The 26,853-nt window shown below is 35.1% G+C and overlaps 1 protein-coding gene and 1 pseudogene across 1 annotated transcript; both read left to right on the top strand.

Moving 5' to 3' along the window:
• Positions 1-4,145: 4,145 nt before the first annotated feature.
• LOC143646000 (olfactory receptor 4P4-like) lies at positions 4,146-5,113 on the top strand. Its single transcript, XM_077115079.1, is given in 2 exon segments — positions 4,146-4,287; positions 4,290-5,113. Coding segments are annotated over 2 exon segments (933 nt in total). The 5' UTR covers positions 4,146-4,178.
• A 4,714-nt stretch (positions 5,114-9,827) lies between these two features.
• Positions 9,828-10,470, top strand: LOC143645999 (ras-related protein Rab-14 pseudogene; annotated as a pseudogene).
• Positions 10,471-26,853: the final 16,383 nt, after the last annotated feature.

Genomic DNA, 26,853 nt, shown 5'->3' with positions numbered 1-26,853 from the left:
AATGTGGACATACAAACTATTTAGAATAATACAGTAGAGCAAATTTTCTGACCTTAGATAAAGTGAAAAGTCCTAAATATGATACCAAAGTATGCCCCATGAAAAAGAGAGAGATACATTTGACCTCATCAAAATTAAAATTGAGACAACTAATGTTGAGATGATCAAATATCAACAGAGGTCTAATTTTCTAATTTACCATATTGTACATGAGACACCTACATATATTTTCAGGGGATATTCAGGTGCATATCTCTGCCAAGAAAGGATGGTTGGAAGTATGAGGAGCTGTCTTCTGCATATTAGTGCTGTTGAGCTTGATGGAAGCGTGGTAAACATAAAGCATTATGTTGAAGGTGGCAACCAAACACTGGGGTCTTACATCCTTCCTTCTGAATTGCTAGAATCCTTCATTTACTCAACGTTCCTTAACTTTCAAATCCTGGAAAATTGCAGTGTCCTTATCTGAATAATAGAATTCATAGCAGTTATTTCAAAATTTGCATTTTGGGGAGGATTGATTCTTATAATGAGTTTAATGTGCTCAGTAATTTCTCAATAATAGATATTGTTATAATCTTTCTAAGAATGTTGATCTGTAAAGGTTCAAAAAGTACTGATTTCCTGAAGTTTTAACTCTATGCAAAACCCTTTCATATGTGGGTTTCTGTACTGAAGAGAGGGAAAGGCTAACTGAACTGCAGTGTGTGCATTTAGGGCTGAAACTCTACAACCTGTGCCAGTGCAGTGACACAGGAGAAAGAACCATGTGGTAAGCAGATTAAAAGCATTGCTGTATTTTGAGTGCTGATTTCTCCTGAAATTTCATTATATTTTCACAAAATGATGTCTCTTTCTACTGTGGTATACATTGAAGAAAACTTTTATTCTTTTTTTTCCATCCCCTAACAGTCTATGCCAGCAATGTTAATCCCTCATCCAACTGATAACCTCGTCCCATCAATGATTTTGTAAGTCACAAATTTTATTGATCTGCCTACACATCTAGGCTATTTTTATAATGACCCATATTTGGCTTGTGGTGTCTGTCTTTAATTTGCTTTGTCCTTCATAATGTCAGATATTCCTGACATGTAATTGAATACCAATACAGGCTACATAATCTTTCTTCCTTTCTTTGGTAAACTAGTTTAACACTGAGCTTGTAGAGTTCCCTGAAACTGATCTGGGTCTGACTCTAGAATCTTGGGGTCTCCAGAGAATCAGTGCTTCAGCCAGGCCAAGTCAAAGTTACAAAGGAAATGCCCAGGTTCACAAGGGATATTGCCATGGACAGAGACTTAGGGACAATTACTGTGGATCTGTTAGACATGCCTCTGGGAATGTAATTTCTAAGAGCTTTCAAATACCTATTAATTTCTTTATTGCCACAGATGTTTGTTCTTCCAAACCAAATTTCTTTCATGTATAAAATAGATGACTCCTAGGACTTAAATGCATGTCTTAGCTTTTGCAGGTCTTTCAAATTCTCTGAATTTGTTTTAGTATGACTCATGTGAAGTTATTAAATCTGCATTCATATCTTCCAGCTTGCTTTGCTGTGGAATGAAGATCCACTTCTCCTTGAAAGCCTGATGGGTTATTTAAAGTGGACTCACAGCTTGCAAACCTGTTCTCAAGCATTTTGAGATTTTGAAAATACTTTTGGTAACCTAATTTTGTTTGAGTTACTGGTTTATAATTCTCTGCTTTTATTCCAGATTCAGATAATAGAGAAGAACTAGCAGAGTGAGTATCTCCTTAGGAATTTTTTCTTAATGCAAACCAAATCTCCTCTGAAATCCACTCAAACTTCTTGGTCAGTATATTACCCAAGCCATTTTAGTTGGGAGAGAATCTCACTAATGATGTTTTCAGATGGTCATGTGCTATTTACATTTATTGCATCTAATTTCATTCTTAGGACTATAACTTCTCTTGTGGCATGAGATAATTTTATCATTCAAAAGTGCTTCAGTGTATTATAAACAATCAAAATTCCAGTTGAGAAGATTAGAACTAAAGTTAATGAAATTTTCAGGTTGGCAGTGAATTTCATGGTATCCCACTCAGGTGTTCACATATCTTTCTCTGTATTCCTGTCGAGGAATATCTCCATTTCTGTTTGCTATCAAAAATATTATCCTATGCTTCAAATTGCCTTCCTAAAATAGATTAGATTTGTATGTGTCAACTAAAGCAAGTTTATAGTATGTTGCATTCTGATATCACTGGGAGAAAATTTGAAGCAATGATGGAAATTGTATTTTACATTGAGAACATCAGGGTGTACTATGCTCTATCATGTACAAAAGGGCTTGTAGAATATTTATTCAATCTATCAAAGGAATAAAGTAATAATTTCCTTTATTTTCATAATGATAGGGTAAAAATCAAACTAATAATTAGTGTTAGGAATTGCCCTAAGATGGTTAAACTATCATCAAGATATGTTTTTTATTAAATAATGACTTCTACAAATTGAAGTTACTTGGTCACCCATTAATTCTATGTTAGGCTTTATTGTTTTTCTCCTCCTTATTTCTTCATTGGACTAATGTATATATTTTCAGGAGAATATAAGTAGTTGCTAAACTGTTTGATCAAAGAAAAAAAGTGTGCTGCATGAACCACATTTGACATTAAGGTATTTCATATTACTTCATATTCTTTATATTACTGAATTATGCAATAATTTCTTAATGTATAATTGAGGAAAATTAAGATTAAGGAAATTAAGGAAGGATCTCACTGTTCACAACTGCTCAGTTTATTTTACACCCCTCTACATTTCTACCTGTTTTTGTTGCCATTGTTTTAACCACTCATAAAGAGGTTGTTTATTATATTGTTCATCATTCATCTTCAATTCTTTTAAAGGCAATTTGCTGTCTAAGTGTATGGTCGAAATATTGTATGTTTTAATGATAAATGTTTTTTTCACCTGAAACTACTCAAATTGTCTTTTACCTCTGCTAAAAGCAGTGATCATAATAGCACGTTATTGCAGATGCAAGATGGTATTTCAGGAGCTATTGCAGATTAAATATTAATCATCATGTTTTGAGCAAGCAAGAATCTTGACCTAAGGAATGTATATTTTTTAAAAACTGAGGTACAATTCTTTCAAAATGATTTAGTACCTGAGAATTCCAATTTGTATTAGCTACAAATTATAACTTTATATAAACGTTCAGGTATATTGACTGGGTGATACAACAACTTGTCAAATTCCATAATTTTTCTTCCAAGATAAGGATTCACAGCAGTTTCTCCCAGGGCTGCACCCCATGACACCTTTCCCCCATGCTGTCCTCTTTTTATGCATGAGGTGCAGCATTAAACTAAGTAGAATCCAGACATATACATTTTAGGATCAATAGTGTATAATACAAATTCTAAAAAATGACTGAGATTACTGTGCTCAGACTCACTTTTATTGAAAATAGTGGATTTGGATTAATCTAGTAATATTGTTTAAGTAGTTCACCAACCTACTTATGTAACAATTGTCTTTAAATCAATTTAAGTAAATAAGTGCATTTGACAGTTAAATTATACTATTTAATTAATAAGCAACTGATATCAGTCATAATATATACAAGATAGGACTATGAACCATTCTTTAATTCAATTTTAGTTACTAAGCACTCTGTGCTTATGATAACTTGCTCAGTAGTTTTTACCAAATTAAAGTTTACCAATGTAAACTGGGTGATTTAAACATTTCTTTTTTCAAGTTCATGCCCGAAGAAGGAAAGTTCATTTTATTGCTAAGGCAATATATTTAAAAATATTCAAAACATTTAAATTTTTATTGGGTAATTTAAACACTGTTGTTTTCTAAACAGCATAATGAATAGGAATAAAATGTGTTCTTGATAACCAAACCATCACTTAAACTTGAACTTCTAATAGTCAAATTGTTTAAGATACATAATTATTTCCATTATAAGATTATTCCAAAATATTTTTGTAAAATGAGACATGAAAAAAGAAAAGCAGCATAATTCCAGTGAGTAAGAAATCATTATTATGAATATCCAGTATCAGTCAACCCATTATTGTGGTATATTTTATATTATTGTGATCATACAGCAAACTTTTTTATCCAAATTTGCTTTTTTCTTTTCAGACATTCAACTCATTTCTGCACAATATATCTCAAACTGAAATATATGGAAAGCCACAGTAACATCTCAGAATTCATTCTTTTGGGACTTTCTTATAACCAGGATATACAAATATTTTGCTTTGTGCTCTTTTTATTCTGCTATGTTTTCATTCTGGTGGGAACACCCTGATCCTTGTCTCCATTCGATTCAGCTCCCTTTTTCACCAGCCCATGTACTATTTCCTCAGCCATTTCTATTCAGCAGACATATACTATACCTCTACTGTCACACTCAAATTGATCAGTGACTTATTAGTGTTCACAAAAACCATCTCCTACAGTAACTGCATGTTACAAGTCTTTACCATTCACTTCTTTGGAAATATTGAGGTTTTAATTCTTACAGCCATGGCCTTTGATTGCTACATTGCCATCTGCAAACCTCTCTGCTACATGAATATCATGAACAGGACAAGATGCAACCTTCTCATCTTAGCTGCTTGGACCAGCAGGGCTGTCCATTCCTTTCCTCAATTATCTATGATAATCCAGCTGTCCTTCTGTGGTCCAAATGTAATCGACTACTACTTCTGTGATATTTTCTCACTGCTAAAAGTTGCCTGTACTGATACCTACATGACAGGTGTCCTTGTGGTTGTCAATTCAAGTATGATCCTCTTAGTAGTCTTTGTTGTCCTATTTGTTTCATATGTCATTATATTATTTACTTTAAGAAATCATTCAGCTGAGGGAATTCGCAAAGCCCTGTCTACTTGTGGGTCTCATATCACAGTGGTTGTTTTATTCTTTGGGCCTTCAATCTTTGGTTTCCTTAGACCACCTAAAACTTACACTGAAGATAAAATATTTGCACTATTTTACACTATCATTGCTCCCATGTTCAATTTCCTAATCTATATTCTGAGAAATACAGAGATGAAAAATGCCATGAGACAAGTTTGGTGTCAAATGTTATTATCAAAGGAAGCACACAATTAAGTTGGAACGAAAAAAAACTAGAAATTACCACAGAAACTAATTATTCTATTGCTATTATGAATGCAATGGATAATGTAACCTGGATTTAGAGATTTCCTTATTACAAATCAAATACTAATTCTACATTACAAAAATCATTTGGAAGCATAATTCATTTTGTGGAATAGTGAGATGGTGTTGATAGGATACCTGTAAAAATATCATCTGGGTCAAAGCAATTAAATTAAACTATATTGAAGGGTGAAGTTTAAGGACAATCTTTTACTTATAATTTTATTTAAAAGTTCAGGTTGCCAGGAAGACCACATGTTGACACATTACCACATTCTATTGTAATGGAGGTGTTAAATATGTAGTTTCAACAATAATTTTAAATTTATATTTGGTATTTATTTATGAATCATCAAGTGGTATACAAATTTGAATTAAAAGGAAACCAGTAGAATACATCTGACATAAGCATTTTCTGAGAATAAACTCTCTTGAATACTCATTAAAAAAAACAAAACAACAGTAGGGAGATTAATTGAAAATCAGCAATTCAGAATGCTGATTTCAAAAATTACTAGTGTTCCAACAATTAACCAGAATTGAACATTATTTCCCATATAGCTTAAGGAACTGAATTATGTAATGCAAGTGTTGACACAATCAATGCACTTAACATTGGTAAGTAAATTATTAGTCGTTGGTTGCCAAAACAAGTACATTTCATATTACCATGGCAAAAAAAAACAAAATTATTTTTATAAAGTTGTGGTCTAAAAATACAGAAACATGCTAGCAGAACACATTAAGATACTATAGTTAAGCCAATTAGAAAATGCTGTTATGTAACCAAGAAAAGGGACTGTGTTTTTAATCCATTCATGTGGGTGCAGACCCATTGTAAGTGGAACATTTTGATTAGTTTTTTCAGTTAAGATGTGATCCACCTCAATCAAGGTGGTTTTTAATCTCTGTGCTGGTTGAAACTGTTATATACCTCAGAAAAGCCATGCCTTTTTAATATTGATCCAATATCGTCAGGGCAGCCATTTTCTTTTTATCCTCATCCAATATTGTAGGATGCGATCTGTTGATTTGGTTGTTTCCATGGAGACGTGGCACACCCAATTGTGGGTGTGACCTTTTGATTAGACGGAGATGTGACTCTGCTTATTCAAGGTGGATGTAATTAGTTTACTGAAGTCCTTTAAAAGGGGAAACATTTTGAAGATAGCTCATAAACAGACATTTGGAGATACAGAGGAAAACACCAGAAGAACCCACAGGACTGCAAGAGCTGTTTGAAGTAAGAAGTCAGGAGAAGAGCCCACCAGACATTGCCATGTGCCTTCCATGAGATGTTAAACAATCCAAAACCGTGAGCTTTATCCTGGGGAAGCTAAATGTGGTCCAACAGATGATTAGAGAGGAAGACATTGGAATTGAAAGTACAAAGCAATGACCTGGATGCAAGGACCTCAGACACCAGCCACATGCCTTCCTGCTATGATGGTTATGTTCTGGTGTCAACTTGGGAAATTATTATACACAGTTGACTGGTCAGGTAAGCACTGGCCTGACCATTGCTGATTAAATATGCAGTCAACTAGGGCATGTCTCACACAATGAGATAATCCATTCAGTTGAAGTCCTCTAAGGAAGAAGAGATACTTTTTAAGTTTCTTCAGCCAGCAAGCCTCTCCTTTGGAATTCATCCAGCCTTCATCAGACCACCAACTTCACAGTTTGCCTAACAGATTTTGGACTCTTCCATTCCCACAGTTGCATGAGACACCTTTATAAATCTCATATCTACAGATCCCTCCTGTTGGTTCTATTTCTCTAGAGAAGCCTAGCACACCAGTTGACAGAGAAACCCTGGATGCCAGATAGTTTTTATTCAGAGTCAAAGAGTCTTTTTCTGGATTCCTTAGTTTGGATATTTTGGGGCCTTAGAATTGTAAACTTGTAACTTAATAAATCTCCTTTATAAAAGATATTTCACATCTGGTATATTACTTTCCAGAAGCATTAGAAAATGAAAATAATTCCTTTACTAGAGTCCTTTATAAGAGGACAAAGGTCATGTGGAAAAAATCCAAAGAGCTCACAAAAGCCCCCAGAAAAGCTGAGAGAAAAGAACATACCCACAGAAGCTGAGAGAGGAAACCACTAAACACAGAAGCTGAAAGCAGTGAAAGTCAGGAGGGAGGGACTGGCCAACACAGGTGATGTGCCTTTCCCATGACAGATTTATGCTAGATGCCATCACACTTTCTTTAGAGAAGGTATAGTTCTATTAATGCTTTAATTTAGGCATTTTCATGGCCTTAGATCACTAAATTTGTAAGCTAATGAATTTGTATTGTAAGAGCCAATCCATTTCTAGTATATTGCATTTTGGCAGCTTTAGCCAACCAAGGCAGAGATAAGTAAAAGGATTGTTTGAAAAGGAAAATAATTAAAAAACAGAAAGTGTTTCAAAATATATACAAGGTATAGATGAGTTACATTCATTCTGGAGTTATTGCACAAAGAAGGATAAATATTCAGAAAAAATAATGATGGTGATAAAATAAAATAAAGCTCTTTTAGTAGAAAGGAACTTGGTAAATTATTATTTTCTTATATTACTAATAAAGCAGACAAACTTTCCATATTTAACTCCTCTTTGGAAAACCCATCACCAGAAAATATGACAAAAATATAAAGGTTTGAGGGAAAGGTTTGGATAATGACACATTTTACCAGGCTATTTCTATTTCATTATTTAGAGAAAAGAAAAACGTATTTAATAAGCTCCTGGTGCAATAACACGTACCTTTCATTTAAAACATTTTTGAACAAGTATTCAAATATAACAGCTCCTCCTTTTATTTGAGTGTATAACCTTGCTCACATATGCAAACATTTCCTGTGTTACTAACAGTTATGCCTTAATAATGAAATAAATTATGTCTAGAAGGACAACACTTTAACATATATCCCCAAGGGTAAATCAAGGAGGAATGAAATCTACCAGACTATCAGCCTCCTATTAAATCCTGATAATTCTTTATTTTCCACATAAGGGAAACACTACTTTCCCAATTAATCCTGACCCCCACATTTTATAAAGCACATGAATCATTCTTGCTCTTTGGCTTGGTTCCCATTTCTCCAAGCTTTTCTCCCTGTTCAGGCACTTGTTCTGTCTCAACAGAATGTTTGCATTACTTCTAAATAGTACTCTTTTAATTGAGTTTGTCCTGCCCACAGCCAGTGGGAGATCCAAGAAAAACCACTTTGGCAACAATGTTTACCTTTAGTGCCAGGACCTCCTCTTGTGATGTTTCACCTCTATTCTAAGGGATATCAGCTCTAACTATTTAGTTATTTACAGCTATGTTGATTTGGTTTAATGAACTGCTTATCTAAGGAATAGGTAGATTGTTTTAAATAAAGAAAAGGGTCTATATATATGCATTCCTGGGTGTTTATGCTGAGTGTGTCTGGGTGTTTATGACTTGCATGGGTTAGCACTTCTTGAAGAGGTCAGAGGAAAGACCCTTGGCATCAAAGAGAATGCTGTTCAAAAGAGTGTTTGGTATCTGAACTTGAAGTAGATATGCAATTTCACTTTAACTCCAAGGATAACTTATTTTTCCTTCTTTGAGATTAATTTGCTCATTTATTCTTTGAAATTGATTTTAAGGAAGAGCAGACATACTAGAATTGTAACTATATGGTCATGAAATTCACTTTCCCTGCTAGGAAGAGGTATAAACATCTAACTACTTCTTATTGATGATACTTTTTTGCTAGTCATGCAAATGTAGAGTATTGTAAATAAATCCCTAGAATTAAATTGTTAGTTCTTGATTCATTATAGATTTAGTAGATGACTTCAACAAGTAATTCAAGATAAGTTTGCAATTGTGCACTACCAACAGCAACATATAAGACTTACATCATATTGGAAATTTGTGTTTTTTTCTCTTTTCTTTTGAATGATCTTGCTAAAGGCTTCTGAATTCATCAAACTAGAGTCTTGATTTATAATTTCCTACAGTCAACTTATGGCTTTGTTGATATTCTATATTTAGAACTGTTAGTCTTGTCATTTAATTATTTCCTTCTTTTAATTATATCCTTGTTTTTATTGTTTGGGTTTAATTTGCCTTTATTGTCATACATCTTGATACATAGGACACTTAGATCAATGTTTACCAAATATTTCATTTGTTAATGACTGGTGATATCATTACACATTATACATATTTTAAAAGGAAAATAAGGGAATATTATGAACACATTAAGGCAAATAAATTTGAAAACTTAGATTTGGGAAATTGCTGTAATTATATAAATAAGAAACACATTAAAATAAATGATAAGGCACTGCAAGGGTAGTAGAGTGGTATAATTCTCACCTACTATGTGGGAGACCTGGATTCACTTCCTGGACCACGCACCCCCACCCCCCAAAAATACATAGTTAAATAAATGATAGAAGCACTACCTTCTCAGATCAGCCTGGGGAAGATGCAAAGGGCGCTGCAGAAGCAGCAGTCACCACTACCACACTACCACTGCCACTGTACGTGCACCTCATCATACGGCCAGCCCCCCTGCAGCTGACTGCCTATGCCTCCTCTCTCATTGCTTTTTCACTCCTTGTCCTCATTCTGATGCCCCCCTCTCCCTTCCAAAAGCCACCCAGCCACCAGCAACCCCCAGTGCCGCCATGACAACTGCACCATACAACTACTCTTACATTTTAAAATATATCATTATTGAGGATATGCGAGTAGGAAAATATTGCTTGCTTCATAAATTTACAAAGAAAAATTGACGATTGATTGTCTTCACACCATTGGTGTTGACTTTGGTACAAGAATAATTGAAGTTAGTGGCCAGAAAATCGAGTTGCCGATTTGGGACACAGCAGAATAGGAATGGTTTAGGACTGTTAAACAAAGTTACTACAGAGTCACTGCAGGAGCACTTGTGGTGTATGATATCACTAGAAGAAGTACATGTAACCACTTAAGCAGCTGGTTGACAGATACAATGAATTTCACCAGTCAAAATAGTGTAATAATTCTCATAAGAAAGAAAGTAAATTTGGAGGCTCAGAGAGAAGTCACATATGAAGAAACCAGTTTGCTGAAGAAAATGGCTTATTGTTCCTTGAAGCAAGGGCAAAAATGGGGAGAGAATGTAGAAAATGCCTTCTTGAGGCTGCCAAGAAAATCCATCAGAACTTTCAAGATGGAAGCCTGGGTTTGAATGCTGCTGAGTCTGGTGTACAACAGAGACCCTCAGCCCTGCAGCGGTGTAGGCTGACCAGTGAACCCCAACCCTAGAGAGAAGGCTGTGGCTGCTAGTGATGGCTTTGCTAGGTCCCTTCATTTGACCTTTCACCTCTCTCTGTTGGAAGCAGTACTTTTTACTGCCTCATTGTCTCCTGTACATCTCACAGGGTCTAATTGAATAAAAAACAACCTCTGTTGTAAAAACAGCTAACACAATACTAAGCTGCTAAAACAACTATATGTAATCAAGTTATCAAAGGCAAATAGAGTAATAGATCACTCTTGAAATAAAACTAGACATTTTCCCCCCTTGCTTGTCCTTATGATAGGTATGTCACCAATACATGATTTAAACTGATCAGTGATGCTGGACTTACTGATTTTTACCCCTCTCCACCTTTTTTGGCAATGTTTTGTCTCACTGGAGAGTTTAATTTGATATCTTAAGCTTTCTCTTCATCTTTAACCATTCAAGTATGTCTGTCACAACCAATAAGCTTAGAATTGTGAAATGATATCTGATGGTAGAGAAGGGGTTTTGTTTTGTTTTGTTTTTATTAGATTAATTCCTTGTTACATGGGTGACATTTTTGTTGAGGTGGTTTTCTTCTGTTTTAGCCTTGCAGAGGGAAAATATCCCCTTATCTTTTCTTTTGAGCTTTATTGATAGTTTTATCCTTGTTTTTACACTATTTTATCCTTTTTTTTAACAGAAAGTAAATATATATATAAAATTGGAAAAAAAACTGAGCTAAGAATATAGTCTGTGTATATTATTTTAATAAAGAAAATAAATTGAATACTCACATTAGAACTGAATAAAATACCAGTTTGTACAATTTTACCTATGTGTGACTAAGTTACTCCCTTACATTCACACAAGGAAATTTAGATACAACTGTAGTGCACAAGTAATATGGCTCCACTCCTTGGTGCTGGCATATGCTAGAGATATTATGCTGGAAAGAGCTCCTAGCATGAAAGGATTAAGGCTAGCAGATTCTGTTACATCTTTGCACTGTGGCTTAACTGATGATGTAATCGACAATGTACTAATCTGCTTTTCTCTTTTTGTAAATATTCTGCAATTATAGGCTGCATTTCTTGTTTACTGTATAGGAAAAGGAAAAAGGCTGGATTTATTATTACACATTTTAAGCTGTTATACCTTTTTTTTGGAATGGTTAGATCCTAAACTGGACTGCCAGAACCACAAGTCTGCTCTTAAGAGATTTTTTTTGTCTACTTTTTTTTATTGATTAAAAAAATTAACTAACACATTTAGAAATCATTCCATTCTACATATACAATCAGTAACTGTTAAGAGATATTAAGTTGTGCATTTTAACATTACAGTGAAGTTATTTAAGATGTTTCTTGTGTTCATAATATGAGGGGCTACTTATTGTCACATTGGCATAAGTTGTTTTGTAGAAGTAACATGTAATGGTGTTTCAATGTTTTTGTTCATACAAAATAAATTATTACTTTGCACTCGGTGGTTTGGCCACTGAAAGAATACTGTACTGCAAGATAAATAATCTGATTTCTTTAGACAATAAACTAAGTTTTACCAAGTTCTTCATCTCTGTTGATTGATTTCTAATTGAGTTTAAAGTTCAGAGGCTGGGAATCAAGAATTTATTTAAGTAACTGAGCAACATACCTTCAACTCGGCTGTTGTGTTTAAAATACACATTTTAAATCCCTCTTAACATACACAGAAGTAAAAGTATATCTTTCTGGGTTGTAAACATGTGTTAGTACCAGAGTATTGTATAGTCAAAGTTAAATAAAAGCCCAAACTGGTATGTTCAGAAAGTAGGATTTGGTCAGTTTGTGGACTCATCTTTATTTATTGTATGCTGTATGGTGGGGTCACATTTCATTCTTTTTCATGTGAGCATCCCATTATTGTTGCACCATTTTAAAAAATTTTGTTTGTTCTTTCATTGTTTGCTGGTTTTTGGGGAGTGCATGGGCTGGGAATTGAACCCAGGTACCCAGCAAGGCAGACAAGAATTATACCACTGAATTACCCTTGCACTCTCTTCATCTTTATTTTTGTTGTTTATCTTTTTAAAAAAAACAAGATACTTTAAGCAGACTGGTATGCTCTGTTAAAGACTTAAAGTGATCCACTCTGCATGCACTGTTGCATCTCAAGAAACTCATCCAAGTACCATGACCTGCTAGTGGGTGTATATATTTATAGAAACAAAACAAATTGCCAATTGGGATATAAGGTAACAACACCAACTAAAGACCATGGCTTCTTATTTAGGTGCAATATCCTGATTCCCAAAGTTATTTACAGTGGGTCTTACTGTTTTTGTGGCAGCAGGATTCATGCAGACAACTGTACTACTTCATTTGATGTAACAAAATGCTATTCATATAAATATTTGTCAATAAAGTAACTATATCTATATTAAATTAAAATTGTTGTGTTATTTTATGAATTAAAAGAAATTTAAAAATAAATGATAGATAATTTCCATAGTCCTATATATCTTTAAAAAATTGAATGTGTTGCTTCAAACGTTCCTTCAAGGAATTCCAAAGCCTATATAGCTACATTTGTAAATTCTATCAAACTTTCAAGCAGAAATAATGCCAATTATAGACAACCAGTTCCAGAAAAATATAAATATATAGATGTATATATATAACATACATATATATATTCACCCTATATATAGAATGAATGTAACTTAACTCATTCTACTAGGCCAATATTTCTCTGATACTCATAAAATATAACAGCTTTTCTTTATATTAATGTGCTGGGTTTAAACTTTCATGTATCCCTGAAAAGACATGTTCTTTAATCCTCATTCAATATTCCTGGGTGGGATCATTTTTATTGTTTCCATGAACATGTGTTTATAACCATTCAATGTGGGGTTACTTACTGGATTCCTTCATGAGGGATCCATTGTGGAAAAATCTTTAGATTTTTCAGCAGAACCCACACAACCAGAGACCTTTAGAGATGCAGAAGGAAAATATTCCCAGGGTAGTCTTATGAAATAGAAGAGAAAGTTAGCAGATGTTGCCATGTGCCTTCCCAGCTGAAAAGGAAAACCTGAACTTCATTGGCCCTTTCATTGGAGTTAAGGCTTCTTTCTCAGGATGCCATAGTTTGGATATATTTATGCCTTTATATCTGTAAACTTGAAAGTTAATGAATTCCCTTTATAAAATCTGTTTCTTTTCTAGTATATTACATTCTGGCAATTTTAACAAGTAAAAACATATTTTAGTGCCAGAGATGAGGGGCACTGCAATTTGCAAATACCAAACATTTTGGAATGGTTTTTGAAATGGATAAGGGGAGGATTCCATAAGGGTTGTGAGGGCCTTGATAGAGAAGATCTAGAATGCATTGATGAGATTGTTCATATAAATGTGAACTCTAAGAATATTTCTAATAAAGCCTCAAACAGAAATGATACATGTGTTATTGCAAGGTCCATCCTTGCTTAAAAGTGGCAGAAAAATTTGCAAAATTTAATACTGGTTTTGTATGGAAAGCAGATTTTAAAAGCATTAACTTGGTTATTTAGCAAAAGAGATTTCCATATTCAATATAGACAGTGTGGCCTGGTTTCTCCTTGCAGCTTATAGTGAAATGTGACAGATAAGAGATGTTGAGAATTGAATTATTGGATATAATAAAATCAGAAATGGATAATCTGGAAAGTTCTGGACTCCCCAGAAGGGAAACCCCAAAGAATAGTGCCTTCATGAGGATTTAACTAAACATGGAACCAGTCAGGCATTTAAGAAAAAGCCATGATTGGAAGTGGAATAAGGCTTTGTGGAAAGTCCTATTGTCTGATGGTTATGATCCTTTCCTACTATACAGAAAACCAGAAAGAGTGTTGTGGGATATGTATAAATAGAATCACTGCCAATCTGGACTAAAAGGGGCAGAAAATTGACAAATTGAAGGAAAAATAAGTTCTGAGACAGAACCATTGAAGCTAAGATCTGAAGGCAAGAAACTTTGGACCAGCAGTACAGACCCACATAAGCACTTGGTGATGGTGAGTTCATACTGAAGGCAAAGGGTGGGTCTTCCACCTAGATGTTCTGGAAGAGTTGTGCTACCTTAGGCCTTGGAGAATGTGGGACACATTCCTTGGGGTTTGGAGAGCATGCCTTCCACCCCACTGTTCTGGAGTGGGTAAGTGTGCAACCCAGAGATGGTGATAGTCCCAGGTGCTGTCCCAATATTTGGAGTGGGTGGAGTCAAGAAAAGGTTTTCTCCTCAATGTCCCCAAGGTTGCATTTGTTAAGAGCCAGATTGCTGCTGCTGCATAGACCTTTGGAAAGGGTGGGACAACTGCTTTTCAAAGCACCAATGATAAATGACTCTCAGAATTTACAATATAATGGAGTTTGCCCTCTAGGTTTTCAGAACTGTTTGTGTTCTATGACTGTTGTGCCATAATATTTTGGCAGCAGATTACATTTTCTGAGTTTTACAGGTCCACAGCCATAGGAGAATATTGTTTTCTTTTTTTTTGTCTCAAGACAGCCACCCATGCCTGTAGCTGATTTTGATGAGATTTTATACTGTTTCTGACTTTGTATTGAATTTGCTTCTTTACTGAAGTAATTTAAGGCTTTTTGATATTGCAGTGGGATTATATATTTGCATTTGAAAAGGACATATCTTTTGAGGGTCCAACGGTTGACATGTTGTTTTGAAACTGCTGTGAATCTCAGAAAAACCATATTCTTTAATCCTTATTCAATATGGCTGATTGTGATATTTTTATTGTTTCCATGGACATGTGTCTCCACCCATTCAATGTGAGGTTGTTTACTGGAGTCCTTTAAAATGGGACCATTTTGGGAAAAGCTTTACAGCCATCAAGGGGCCCATACAGCCAGAGATCTTTGGAGATGCAGAAGAAAATCACCCCAGGAAAGCCTTATGAAATGAGAAGAGAAAGCTAGCAGATGCCACTGTCTGCCTTCCCAGCTGAGAGTGAAACCATGAACTTCATCGGCCCTTTGTTTGGCATTAAGGTATCTTTCTCTAGAAACCTTAGTTTGGACAGTTCTATGGACTTAAACCTGTAAACTTGCAACTTAATATATTCTAGTTTTTCAAAACTGTTCCATTTCTGGTATATTGCATTCCAAGAACTTTACCAAACTAAAACAATTAAAGAGGATCTACTTCATCAACAGTAATTTCATCAGTAAATGCAGACGGTTTTACTTCTTCTATCCAATCTGGATGAAACTTTTGAAAAAATAAATGATATGAGCATGTTTGAGGGATGCAAAATCAATAGAGGAAAGCTGATTGTAAAGACTTTACTTTTAACAATTTATCAGGAAGTGAATTAAAAATGTTTTTATAAAAGCATCACAATAATTAATACTCTATATTAATATCTAATGGTAGTTAGCTAAATATGAAAAATATGTGCAAAACATTTACACTGAGAACTACATGACTTTCAAAAAGAAATTAAAGAATGTCATAATAAAGGGAGCAGCATTCTATATTTAAAAATGAAGTAATTCAACATTATAAAAATACCTTTGTGCAACAACAAAATTAATTCATAGATTCAATGCTATTCTCCTGAAGAAATCAAAACTGGGTTTTTTTTTGTTAAAGTTTAAAACCTATTTCCAAAATTTATATGGAAATACAATGCACCTAAATTATCCTGCACAAATTTACAAAAGAACAAGTTTGGAGAAACCACACTGATTCAAGGCATATCATAAAGCTACAGTAATCAAATCAGTGTAGTAGTTTCATATTAATGGACAGTCAGAACAACTGAACAGCTTAGAGAATCCAGAATTAGTTCCACACATACATTATCAACTAAATATCACAACAGACTTTAGACAAGTCCATAGAGAAAAGATAACATCTTCTGCAAATATTTGTGGAACAATTTGACGTCTGTACACAGAAAATAAACCTCGACCTGTATCTTATCCATTATATACATAGTCATTAAAAGTGGATTTTAGATGTCTACACAATCTATAAAAATAGAGATTGCTTAGAGTGAAACATAAAAAACAGTTTTCCTATCCCTGGATTAGGCAAAGTGTCGTTAGATAGGACAATTTTTGAAACCACTGCTATGTAGCCCGTATTCAGGGAACCCCTCCATTGCCCACTTTCAGAGAAAACCTCCTTTACTTGCTGGAAAAAAGTTCTCCTTCCTCTTTCTTAGAAAACCTACATCCTTATGTTTAGTAATAAGAGACTTGCTTCACTTAAAGATTAATTCATGTTTTCTTCTACTTCAGAAGCACCTGATCTGTCCTAACTACTGGGGCCTGCTCAAAAGAAATACTGACCTACTGCTACCTATACTTAATTATAATAGTAAAATTCATGTCCACTCAACAAATTAAGCTGCTGTTTTTGAACATGCCATCTATGAACTAACATGATTTGTAACAGTGCATGTTCCACTTGATCATCCCTCCTGAAATAGGTCATCTTATTGCATCCTTTCCCAATTCCCTAAACCAAACCCCTGCAAGCCACATAAAAAACCCATGACTCTTCAGCTAAGGGACACAGATTTGAGCTTTCTTCTTTATATTTGCTAGGCTACTTTGCAATAAATTATTTTTCTTGAAATCCTAGTGTCATGACATTGACTTCTGTGCACATTGTGCAAAAAGCCCATGTGAATGGTAAAAATTTGGCAACCACTAAAGAACCATGAAGCCCATAGGACCCTTTGCGTGAGGACCTATGGCCCCTGTGTGATGGAGCTTTCCAGTTTCTGTCCCTTAGTGGCTGCCTTACCCATTTAGTCTAGAGGTTCAACAATTGGAACTCTTTTCTAGTTCCATCAGCATCATAGACCCAACAGTCCAGTTTCATTTCAAGAGGAGAAATGGTTTCATGAATATATATTTATATATACACATACACATGCACACCGATATGTAATTTTCTATATCATAAAAATTATAATTATTAGTTTCAAATCTTCTCAACTAGAAACTACCTGCCCATATATCTTCCTTTGTGAATTCTACTACACCTTTAAGAAGAAATACTATCAATACTATACAAATATTGTCAGAGAAAGATCATAAAGGAGTACATCTGAACTAATTCTATTAGACCAGAATTTCTCTGATAATTTCCAAATATTGTGGCTTTTCCTTACATTTGTTAGGATTTTCTATAGAAAATAGTATCATCTGTAAAAATGGGCAGGGTTTTATTTCTTCCATCAACTGTGGATGACTTTTCTTGAGTGTGTGTAAGGAAGCACAACAGAGTTTTCAACAAATCAATATACAAAATGTGTGATTTTTATACTAGTGATTTTTGTACAAAATCAGAGATGTACCTTATAAATATTATCCATAGAGGCATTAAAGTATGAAATGCTTAAAGATTAATGTAAGAAAATATGTGCAGCACAAATACCCTTGAATATTCTTAAAATCTTCTGAACTTAACCAAGAAAAATTTAAAAACATTTAATACATGGAGTGAAATTCTGTGTTCACAGATCAAAAGCATCAACATTATTCCAAATGTTACTACTTCCTCCAAATTAATCCTTAGATTCAATGCAATCACTCCAAAATCTGAGTAGGCCTTTTTTCTCAAAAATTTAAATCTCATTCTAGTATTTACATGGAAATGAAAAGGGTCTAGATCAGCCCACAGAAATTTATAAAATCACTAATTTGGTGAAATTAAGCTTGACTGATTTCAAGGTGTATTATAAACCTACATTTATCAAATCAATGTAGTATTTTAATAAAGATGAACAAATAGACAAATGGTACTGCCTAGAAAATTCAGAATTACATGCAAAGAACTGTAAGTAATTCAATGGAGAAAGGTTAGTATTTTCAATGAAAAGAATCATTAGACGTCTATATGCAGAGAAAATGTTTGCACTTCACACCTTATACAAAAATTCATTCTAAATGGATCACGGATTTCCATACAAAAACTAAATTGTCTACAATAAAACACAGAGAATAATTTCCATAGCCTTGTATTAACAAAGAGTTGGTAGCCATGATGAGAAATTCTGATCCTTAAATAAATAAAATAGAATGATAAATTGTATTTCATCAAAATAAAATGAGATTATTATGAATGAGATTGTTTATAGAATGAATGACCAAGTTATACTAAGAAAGAAAATATTTTAAAATCATACAACTATTTAAAAACTACCATTCAGAACATATAAATGGCTCTCAAAAACCTCCAAAAGAACAAAATGAATAACCCAATAAAAATGAATGAATAATTCATCAAGTGTGATATACACATTGAAAATAAGTACATTAGAAGAGATGCTAGACAGCATTAATATTAGGTGAATGCAATTGAAAGCTCAAATGTTACTGCTTCATATTCACTAGAATGGCTAAAATTAAAGACTGACCATATCATTTTCTGTAAGTAAAGCAGCAAAGCATTCATATGTTGCTAGTGGGTATGTAAAATGGCAAAAGCACTATTGAAAAAATGCTGGAAATTTCTTAAGAATGTTAAATCAATACTTCGTGTATGGCCAGTCAGTCAACTGATGTGCATAACCCAAGGAGATGAAAGTATTTTTCCATATAAAGATTTGTGCATGAATGATTAGTGCAGCTTTATTAGTAATGGCCAAAATATGAACACAGAAAATGTTTATCACTGGGGACTGTATAAAAAAGTAGAGTTTTTGCACATTAGTATATTCTCTAGAACAACAGAAGTATTGATATATTCACAGTATGAACTTACCTCAGAAAATACACTTTGCATGAAAAAATCCAACTCTCTCCTTCAAATAATAGTTCATACTATATGTTTCCATTTTTACAAAATTATAGAACATTAAAATTAATCCATGCAATAAAGCAGATCAGTGTTTTCCTGAGCATTGGCAAAGGGGCAATGTTTGGGATCAGATCATGTCACCTAAATAAAAGGCATTTTCAGGTCCAACCTCTGGGTGCTAACACTTTTATAAACAGAACTTTTGATGGTGTTTTTAGTTCATCTGTGCCCAAACTGAATGAAGTTGCACCTTTATCTAATAGGGCTGAAGTCCTTATAAGCAAAGGAAACTGGCCACAAAAGAAAAGCCACAGGAGAAGCAAGGAGGTGGAAGCCAACAGAGCCAGGAAGAGAAAAGAGAAGATGCTGTCATGTTCATTGCCCTGTGACCAAAAAGTCAAGACACCCTAAATATTGCCAGCCAACCAGAAGATACCCACCCTTGGACGAAGCAAGCCTTCTAACCTCTGAAACCATGGGCCAAAATTCCTGCTGTTAGTCCAACACACTTTGTTCTATTCATTTTAGCCCCTAGGAAACTAAAACAGGAGGGAAGAGTTACAAATGGTAGAGTTAGGAAACTGAGGGGTGATGTATATATTGATTTTCTTCATTGTGATGATGGTTTTGAATGCATATACAGGCCAAAACTTTTCACAATATATTATGTATGTTTTTTTTTATTTGAATGACACTTCAATATAGGTGTTAAAAATATATTATTTGAAACTGATCCTGTTAATGCTTTTCTGGACATTCTGGACTTCCAGATTTGTGGAGGGGGAGTGGTTATAGGTATGACCAGTTCCTTCACTATTTGTATTAATGCAGGTCAGCATAACTGAAGTGTAGTCAACATCAGCCATTATTTTGAAGTGCAAGGCCAGTCGAATAATGAGTTGTAATACCCTTTCTGCTGAAGTGCTAGAATCCTTTATTTATTTGCAAATTTTAACTTTCAAAGCCTGGAAACATGCACTAATTTAAGAAATATAGATATATAGCTACATATGTTTCAGTTACAGAACAGACAGGCTCCTGCTTCTGTGCTTATTAACTGTTTGAGAGAGTTTCTAACCTTTAGAAGCTTCAATGTTCCTATCTAAATGAAAGAATGAATAGCACATTTCAAAATATGCATTACAGCCATGATAAAATGATGTAAGATACTTTGAGTGCTTAATAATGTCCCAGTAAATTATTATTATTATTTTGAACCAAATAAGATACTATAATAAATTGATTTCCTGGGTTAAAAAACTTAAAGTTACAGATCTATGGATGGTAAAGAGGTATTGGTAAACTGGACTTTAATGTGTGTATTTTAAGTTGAGGCTATATAACTGTGACAGTACAGTGAGGGGTGGAAAGAACCTGATGGTAAAGATAATAAAAGCTCTGCTATAATTCGTTGAGTTCCTCTGAGAGATCCCTTATTTTTCACTTAATAATATATTTTTTCCTCCCTTATATACACAGGGGGCATGTTAATTCTTTTCCAATTCTTTTGTTTCTATTACAGCAATGCTAGTCCCTATAAATAATCAGTTTCCAGTTTATTTTGCAGGTCACTGATTTCATTAGTTTATTTACCTCTACATATCTACATAACTCTTAAAATTGGCCCTTATTGGACAATAAATCATTACCTTTGATTCCTCTCCCTTCATCATCTCAGGTTTTGCCAATAGCTCTTCTGATACTAGTTTAGGCAGCATTATTTTTTCTCCTATTGCTCAATAAGTTAAATAAGTATGGAACATACAAGGTTTCCTGAACTGTGTCTGAAGATAGCTCAGATAAACAGTGCCTGAGTCAACCTAACTGAAAGCTGTAAAATAAATGCCCAGGGGCACAAGGGACATGACTGTGGCCAGTGGCTTAAGGATATTTGGCAAGATTCTGTTTAGAAATGCCTCAGGGAATATATTTCTGAGACCTTTCAAAGGCCTATTAATTTTTTAGGTATCTTAGAAGTTTATATTCTTTTCAACCAAACCAAGTTTTTTGCAGACATTGGCATAAAGTAAATGACTCATAGGATTTAAATACCAATGGCATAAAGTAAATGACTCATAGGATTTAAATACCAATGTTAGCTTTAGCCAGAATTTCAAAATCTTTTTAATTTTAATCTGAGCTACTGTAGGAGATTGAATCTGCATTCAAAGTCACAGCTTGCTTTTCCATGGAATAAAAATCCATTTCTCTTTGCAACTCTGATGGGTTTAAAAACTATTTAAAGTCCATTCCTTTGAAGTCCTGTAGAAAGTTCTAAGATAGTTTGAGATTTCAAAAATATTTTTATTTTCTTATTCTTTTATTTGTTCTTCGCAAAAATAGCTTTGAGAATTAACCTACTTGTGTTTGACTAACAGCTTTGTAATTTTTTGCATTTCTTTTTATTTAGATAACAGAGGCCAACTGGCAGAGTATCTCAGGGAGGAATTCTTCCTCAGGCAACCTAAATCAATTCTTAAGACTATTCAGACTTTGTGATCCATGAATTATCCATGGTATCTTGGTTTGGAGAGAGTCCCACTAATCATGTGCTATGGTGGTTTTATACTGTTTACCTTTATTAAATCAAATTTCATTATTAAGACTATGACTCCTCTTGAAGCATAAAATAATTTCATTACTATAAAACTGTTTTAACATATCTTGGTTTTGATTGCTTATTATTCACAAAGCAAATTCTATTTGAAAACATTGACACAAACTTTGATGAAATCTTCAAGTTGCAGTGAATGTTGAGCCCCATTCTGGTGCTTAAATGTTTCCTCCTTATTCCTATGATGGAATAGCCAAGATTATGCTCTAAAATCTCCAATGATAAACAGCATTCTAACTTTTAAGACACCTGCCATCTTAAAATAGAATAAGTTCATTTGTGTCAACTATGGTAAATTTACAGAATGCCACTTTTTTGTTACCACTAGGAGAAACTTTTAATGTTGGTGGAAATGCTATATTAAGTATAAGAGCAATATTTGATTTTTTTGATAGCACAACCCAAAGGGCAAATAGAGTTTTAATAAATTACTACTAGACAAATGACCATTTGACTAAATTTTTATCATGCAAGGAAAAATTCAGACTAGTATTCGAATTTATAAATGCCCTAAGATAAAACATAAAAAGATTATGGTCAGGGTAACTATTAATTTTAGTAAGGGATTCTCAAAATTGTCATTTATCCTGATTGGTCTCATTATATCTGTTGTGGCAGCACAGTGGCCAGAACTCTCTGCTTCCTTAGGAGAAAAGATGGAGCCTTGAGCACACAGAAACCGGCATGACCAAAACACAGACATTTAAGGTCATTAGACCTAAACACCATTGTTAATCAACTGTTATGAGACTCAGCTGAGTCTTCTTTGTAACCAAGCTTGCAAGGCTCTGCTGTATAAGGCACACCTCTTCCTCTTTTTTTTGTGGATCAGATTTCATTTCCTGACTGGCTGCCATTGGGAAAGTATGGCTTCCTGCTAGTAAGTCCTACATAAAACCCATGTTTAACTCGCTGCTTGGTGTGCTCTTTGGTATTTGGGCTGTGCTGGGTTGAAATATTTGGTTAGCTAGACAAAATATTAAACAGCTCTCAGCAATAAAACTCATGAGTACTGATAAAGGAGACTCCCCACAGGGGAACTACATTATGGTCTGCAATGTCCATGTGAAGAAGGTGGCTACTGTCCTAGATGTATGAGGACCCCTGAGGGAGCACAGATATATTTAAAACTCACTAGCTGGCCTAATAGATCTCCTGAAAAAGGCCACGGGAGGGTTGGGATTTCATAAGAACAAAGAAAGCCACTGAATAACTGCAGCTGTGGCTTGGCCATTTTTGGAGGCCATGCAATCCACTACCAAATAGGTCCTGAAGGTTAGGCAAATGGAGAAGGACTTTAAGTCAGGGAGGTAGCCAAGTGGAGTGAAGGTATGTGGGTAGACAGTTGGAGTTGAAAGATGCTTTTAATGAGAGGCTACACCAAGAAGATGAAAATTTGGAAACATCAGGTTGTCATTATGCTAGGGTAAGAGGGTGGAATTACCTAAGGTTCAAGTAAGACATATTCTAACTTCCCCCAATTGTGATCCCCAAATTTGGGACCCAGTGGATTTTTCTTTAGATAATGAGAATTTCCAGTCTGACTGTGAAAAGGAGAGAAAGAGGAGCTTTGGGAAATAGAGGCCAACTTTATATGCAGTGATTCCAAAACTTGCTTCTTTACTGCAAGGAATTAATACTCAATTATGTCGTTGTAACCTTAATTTCTCTAGTATTCTCTTACATATGGCTAGGCAACCTGTTTTCCCCTTCACCAGGGAAGAAGGGCAACAGATTTTTACTCCATGTTTCAGTGGAAAAGTGTAACTCATTATATTGTCATGATATTCAGTAACTCCTCAGAAATAAAAATATCCTCAGGCTCATTGATATTTCACTTTGAGTAATTAATCATTTTTTCAATACCCTTGGTTTTCAATACCTTTGGTTCCTCATTTTTTTAGGATCCTCATTCATTTGGTGTGTTAATATTCCTGGAAATGCAATATACAAGAAATGGATTTGCTTTTATAAATGGACTTTATTAAGTTACAGGTTTACAGTTCTAAGGCCATAGAAATCTCCAAATGAGGCATCCAGGAATAGATACCTTGACTCAAGAAAGGCTGATCTGGGAAGACACATGGCTGGCATCTGCAGGTCCTTTGGCTTCTGGTTTCAAACACCTTCCCCAGAGTTGGTTTCTTTCTGCATCTCCAAATGTCTCAGTCTGTGTAGGCTTTGAGCTTTTTCCAAAATTGTTCCCACTTAAAAGACTCCAGGAGGCAGATTAAGGTCCACTTTGAGTGGGCAGAGACACATCTCCATGGAACCCATTTAATGAAAATGTCCCACCCAAACAATAGGTCTGCCCCCAGAAGTGTGGATTGAGATTGAACAAACATGGCCTTTCTAGGGTACACAAGATTCTCAAACAGCACGCTCAGCCCAAATGCTAAAATCTTTTAAAATATTGATTAGGAAATTCCTTCCCTTGGAATGGGATATCTCCCAGAAGACTGCTTTTGAAAAAGACAAATGGGCTAAGATGTATCATAAAGGCAGGCTTTATGGAGAGGGGAGGTATTGTTGGGTCTTGGTGTGCTTTGTGAATTGGATTTAGCCAAAGTTGATACTGACTTTAGGTGGGGCTTGTGACAAAGGGAACATGCAAAGTGAGTTCCCTTCAGCCCTTGGTCTGAATTATGATGTAGCCCTTTGGGAAAGCAACTGTGTGCTGCCTAGGGTGACTTACTGAAAATTGATGAGACACTAAAGGAGTCCTCTCCTCAACCAGATACTCACAGTTCAGCAGCCCATCAAGCAACTAAAGGAGATACATAGCCCTATATCTTCAGATTGCTTAGCCAATTAAGCAATTTCTCGTGAAAGGATTTAATAGTGTTGACAAATAGTTCAATAATTAAGGGGCATCCTCACAGGCCTTCTAATAACTTGACTTCATATGGGTTATTTCCTTGGACTCTTAAGTCAGGAAACACTTAACTTAAGTCAGGAAGACTTTAACTCAGTTATTCTACAGATAGTTCAGGAAAGGCAAATTGAATTATACACATAGAACAGCCCTCAACTAGAAGCCTTATATACAGTGTGATTGTTCTTAGAAATCAAAATCTGGGAGAAGTTGATATCTCTATGAAGGAAGTACAGCCAGGGAGTGTAGCAGATAGGGATCAAAGGTTAAAGGAAACTGATAAAAATATTAGCCATTAATTATACACCACTACATCAGAACATTTCTCATCAACCATAAATTACAACAAACTACTGGGTCTTTGTATCTGGTTGTGGCCAGGGAAACAGACCACATAAGAAGCAGTACTTCTATTGGCCGAAGTGTTACAACTCTGCCTGAAACAGTTACTTGCAGTCATATTGAAGATATTGAGCTAATTAATAATGGCACTGGGTTAGGTTTTGGAACACTTGGAGGCAAATCAAGCGGTTTGATTATGAGGACTATATTTCCTGAGAATTTTCAGATAGAGATGGAAGGCTCCAGGTAGCAGACATCTTGAAGATTCGTGGCACAAATGTGCAAGAAATGGCAAGTTTGCAAGTTACACAAATTCTGAGGGACTGCGGGAATTCAGTTGGGATGCTTGTTGCTAGAAAACCAATTGGTAAAATTTCAGTAACCCCTCCTACCCCTGCAGTCTTACCTCTTGCCTTGCCCACTGCAGCCACTTAGCACCATGGTTATAACAATTCTCTATTTGAAACTTACAATGTTGAACTCGTTACAAAGGACAGGCAGCCTTGAGAATAGAATTTTTAGTTATATTGGAACATCTCATACAGGGGAAGCTTCAGGAATTTAGACAAAAAGTATAAAACCTGGTAGCATTGTATACTACAATGGCCATATTCAAGTGAATGATGAAACAGTTGCTGTTAAATGTTGTGAATATTCAGGATTCTTGACAACCAAGATGTGAAATATTAAGAAATACAGGCCAGGTGGTAGACTTTACCCTAATTTGAAGGAAGACATCCTTATCTGCTGAAATTTAATGATCTTCAGGACAGAGGGATATTTTAGAACCACCAAAAACTTCAGCCTTCTTTGTAACTAGAGCAAGGAAAACAGAAACTAGTTTGGATAATGAAAATGATGAAATTGAAGAAGGAATGTATACTCTTTAAAATGACAATATGCAAGCTGTAGAAAAGTTGAAACATGTCCCAGACTCTCCAGAAAAGTAGTAGTCATCCCCATACAGGTGAGGATGCAGGATGCTGCCACTGAGCCTTACCCTGACAGTGAACAATTGAGAACACTGCTGAGGTGGATGGCTTGTCTGTTATAGTGTGGCATTTTCAATAAAAGCCCTTTGGGAGCAGAGATGCATGATGTCTTGAAACCAGTTTCTTATGCGGGGGAACATCATTTTGCCTTTCTCTTTTGGTCCTCTTGAGGTGGCTCTTTCTTTGCTCACTGTTGATGGGATGTGGTAGTATACTGGAGTCTGCCTAGTGTACTGATGGATCAGTACACAGGCAGCTGCCACCTGAAATGTGGTAGCTGAGCAAACTAGTTTGGATACAATACCATGGGAAGCTGGGACTATGCAAAGCAGGCAATGGGCTGAATTATGGACTGTATGGATAGTTATTTGCATTAACTTTTTGTACTGATAATTGGACTGGCAACCTGCCTGAGGTTACCCACTTAGAGGAAATATCTAGTGGTAGTCTGCCCATCTGGAACCAAATGGCACACACCTGAATTCTGTGAATTGATTCTAAATGCTGCAAAACTTGGTCCATCCCTGTTAATTAGTGTTTGGGATTTGAGAACAGAAGTTGACTTTCTATTAGGCTGAGTTTTGTGCTAAGCTTTGGAGATATTTGTTGACCAAGACAGACAAACTGGCTTGCCACTAGTATCCAGGACTCACCAGCCTCAATTCACAGCCCTGAGTAGCCATACCTGCTTCTGTTGAACTTTGCAGGTGCTGTGACTTTAGATAAAGGAACTAATGATACAACAGCCACAACAATGTGGAGAATGTAGCTTGCTCTTGCCATTACCACAAGCATCACAGATTGTGAGAAATAAGGTCAA

The sequence above is a fragment of the Tamandua tetradactyla genome, chromosome 9 (assembly GCF_023851605.1).
Source record: "Tamandua tetradactyla isolate mTamTet1 chromosome 9, mTamTet1.pri, whole genome shotgun sequence".
Taxonomy (NCBI): domain Eukaryota; kingdom Metazoa; phylum Chordata; class Mammalia; order Pilosa; family Myrmecophagidae; genus Tamandua; species Tamandua tetradactyla.
This window is presented reverse-complemented; position numbering and strand designations above follow the sequence as displayed.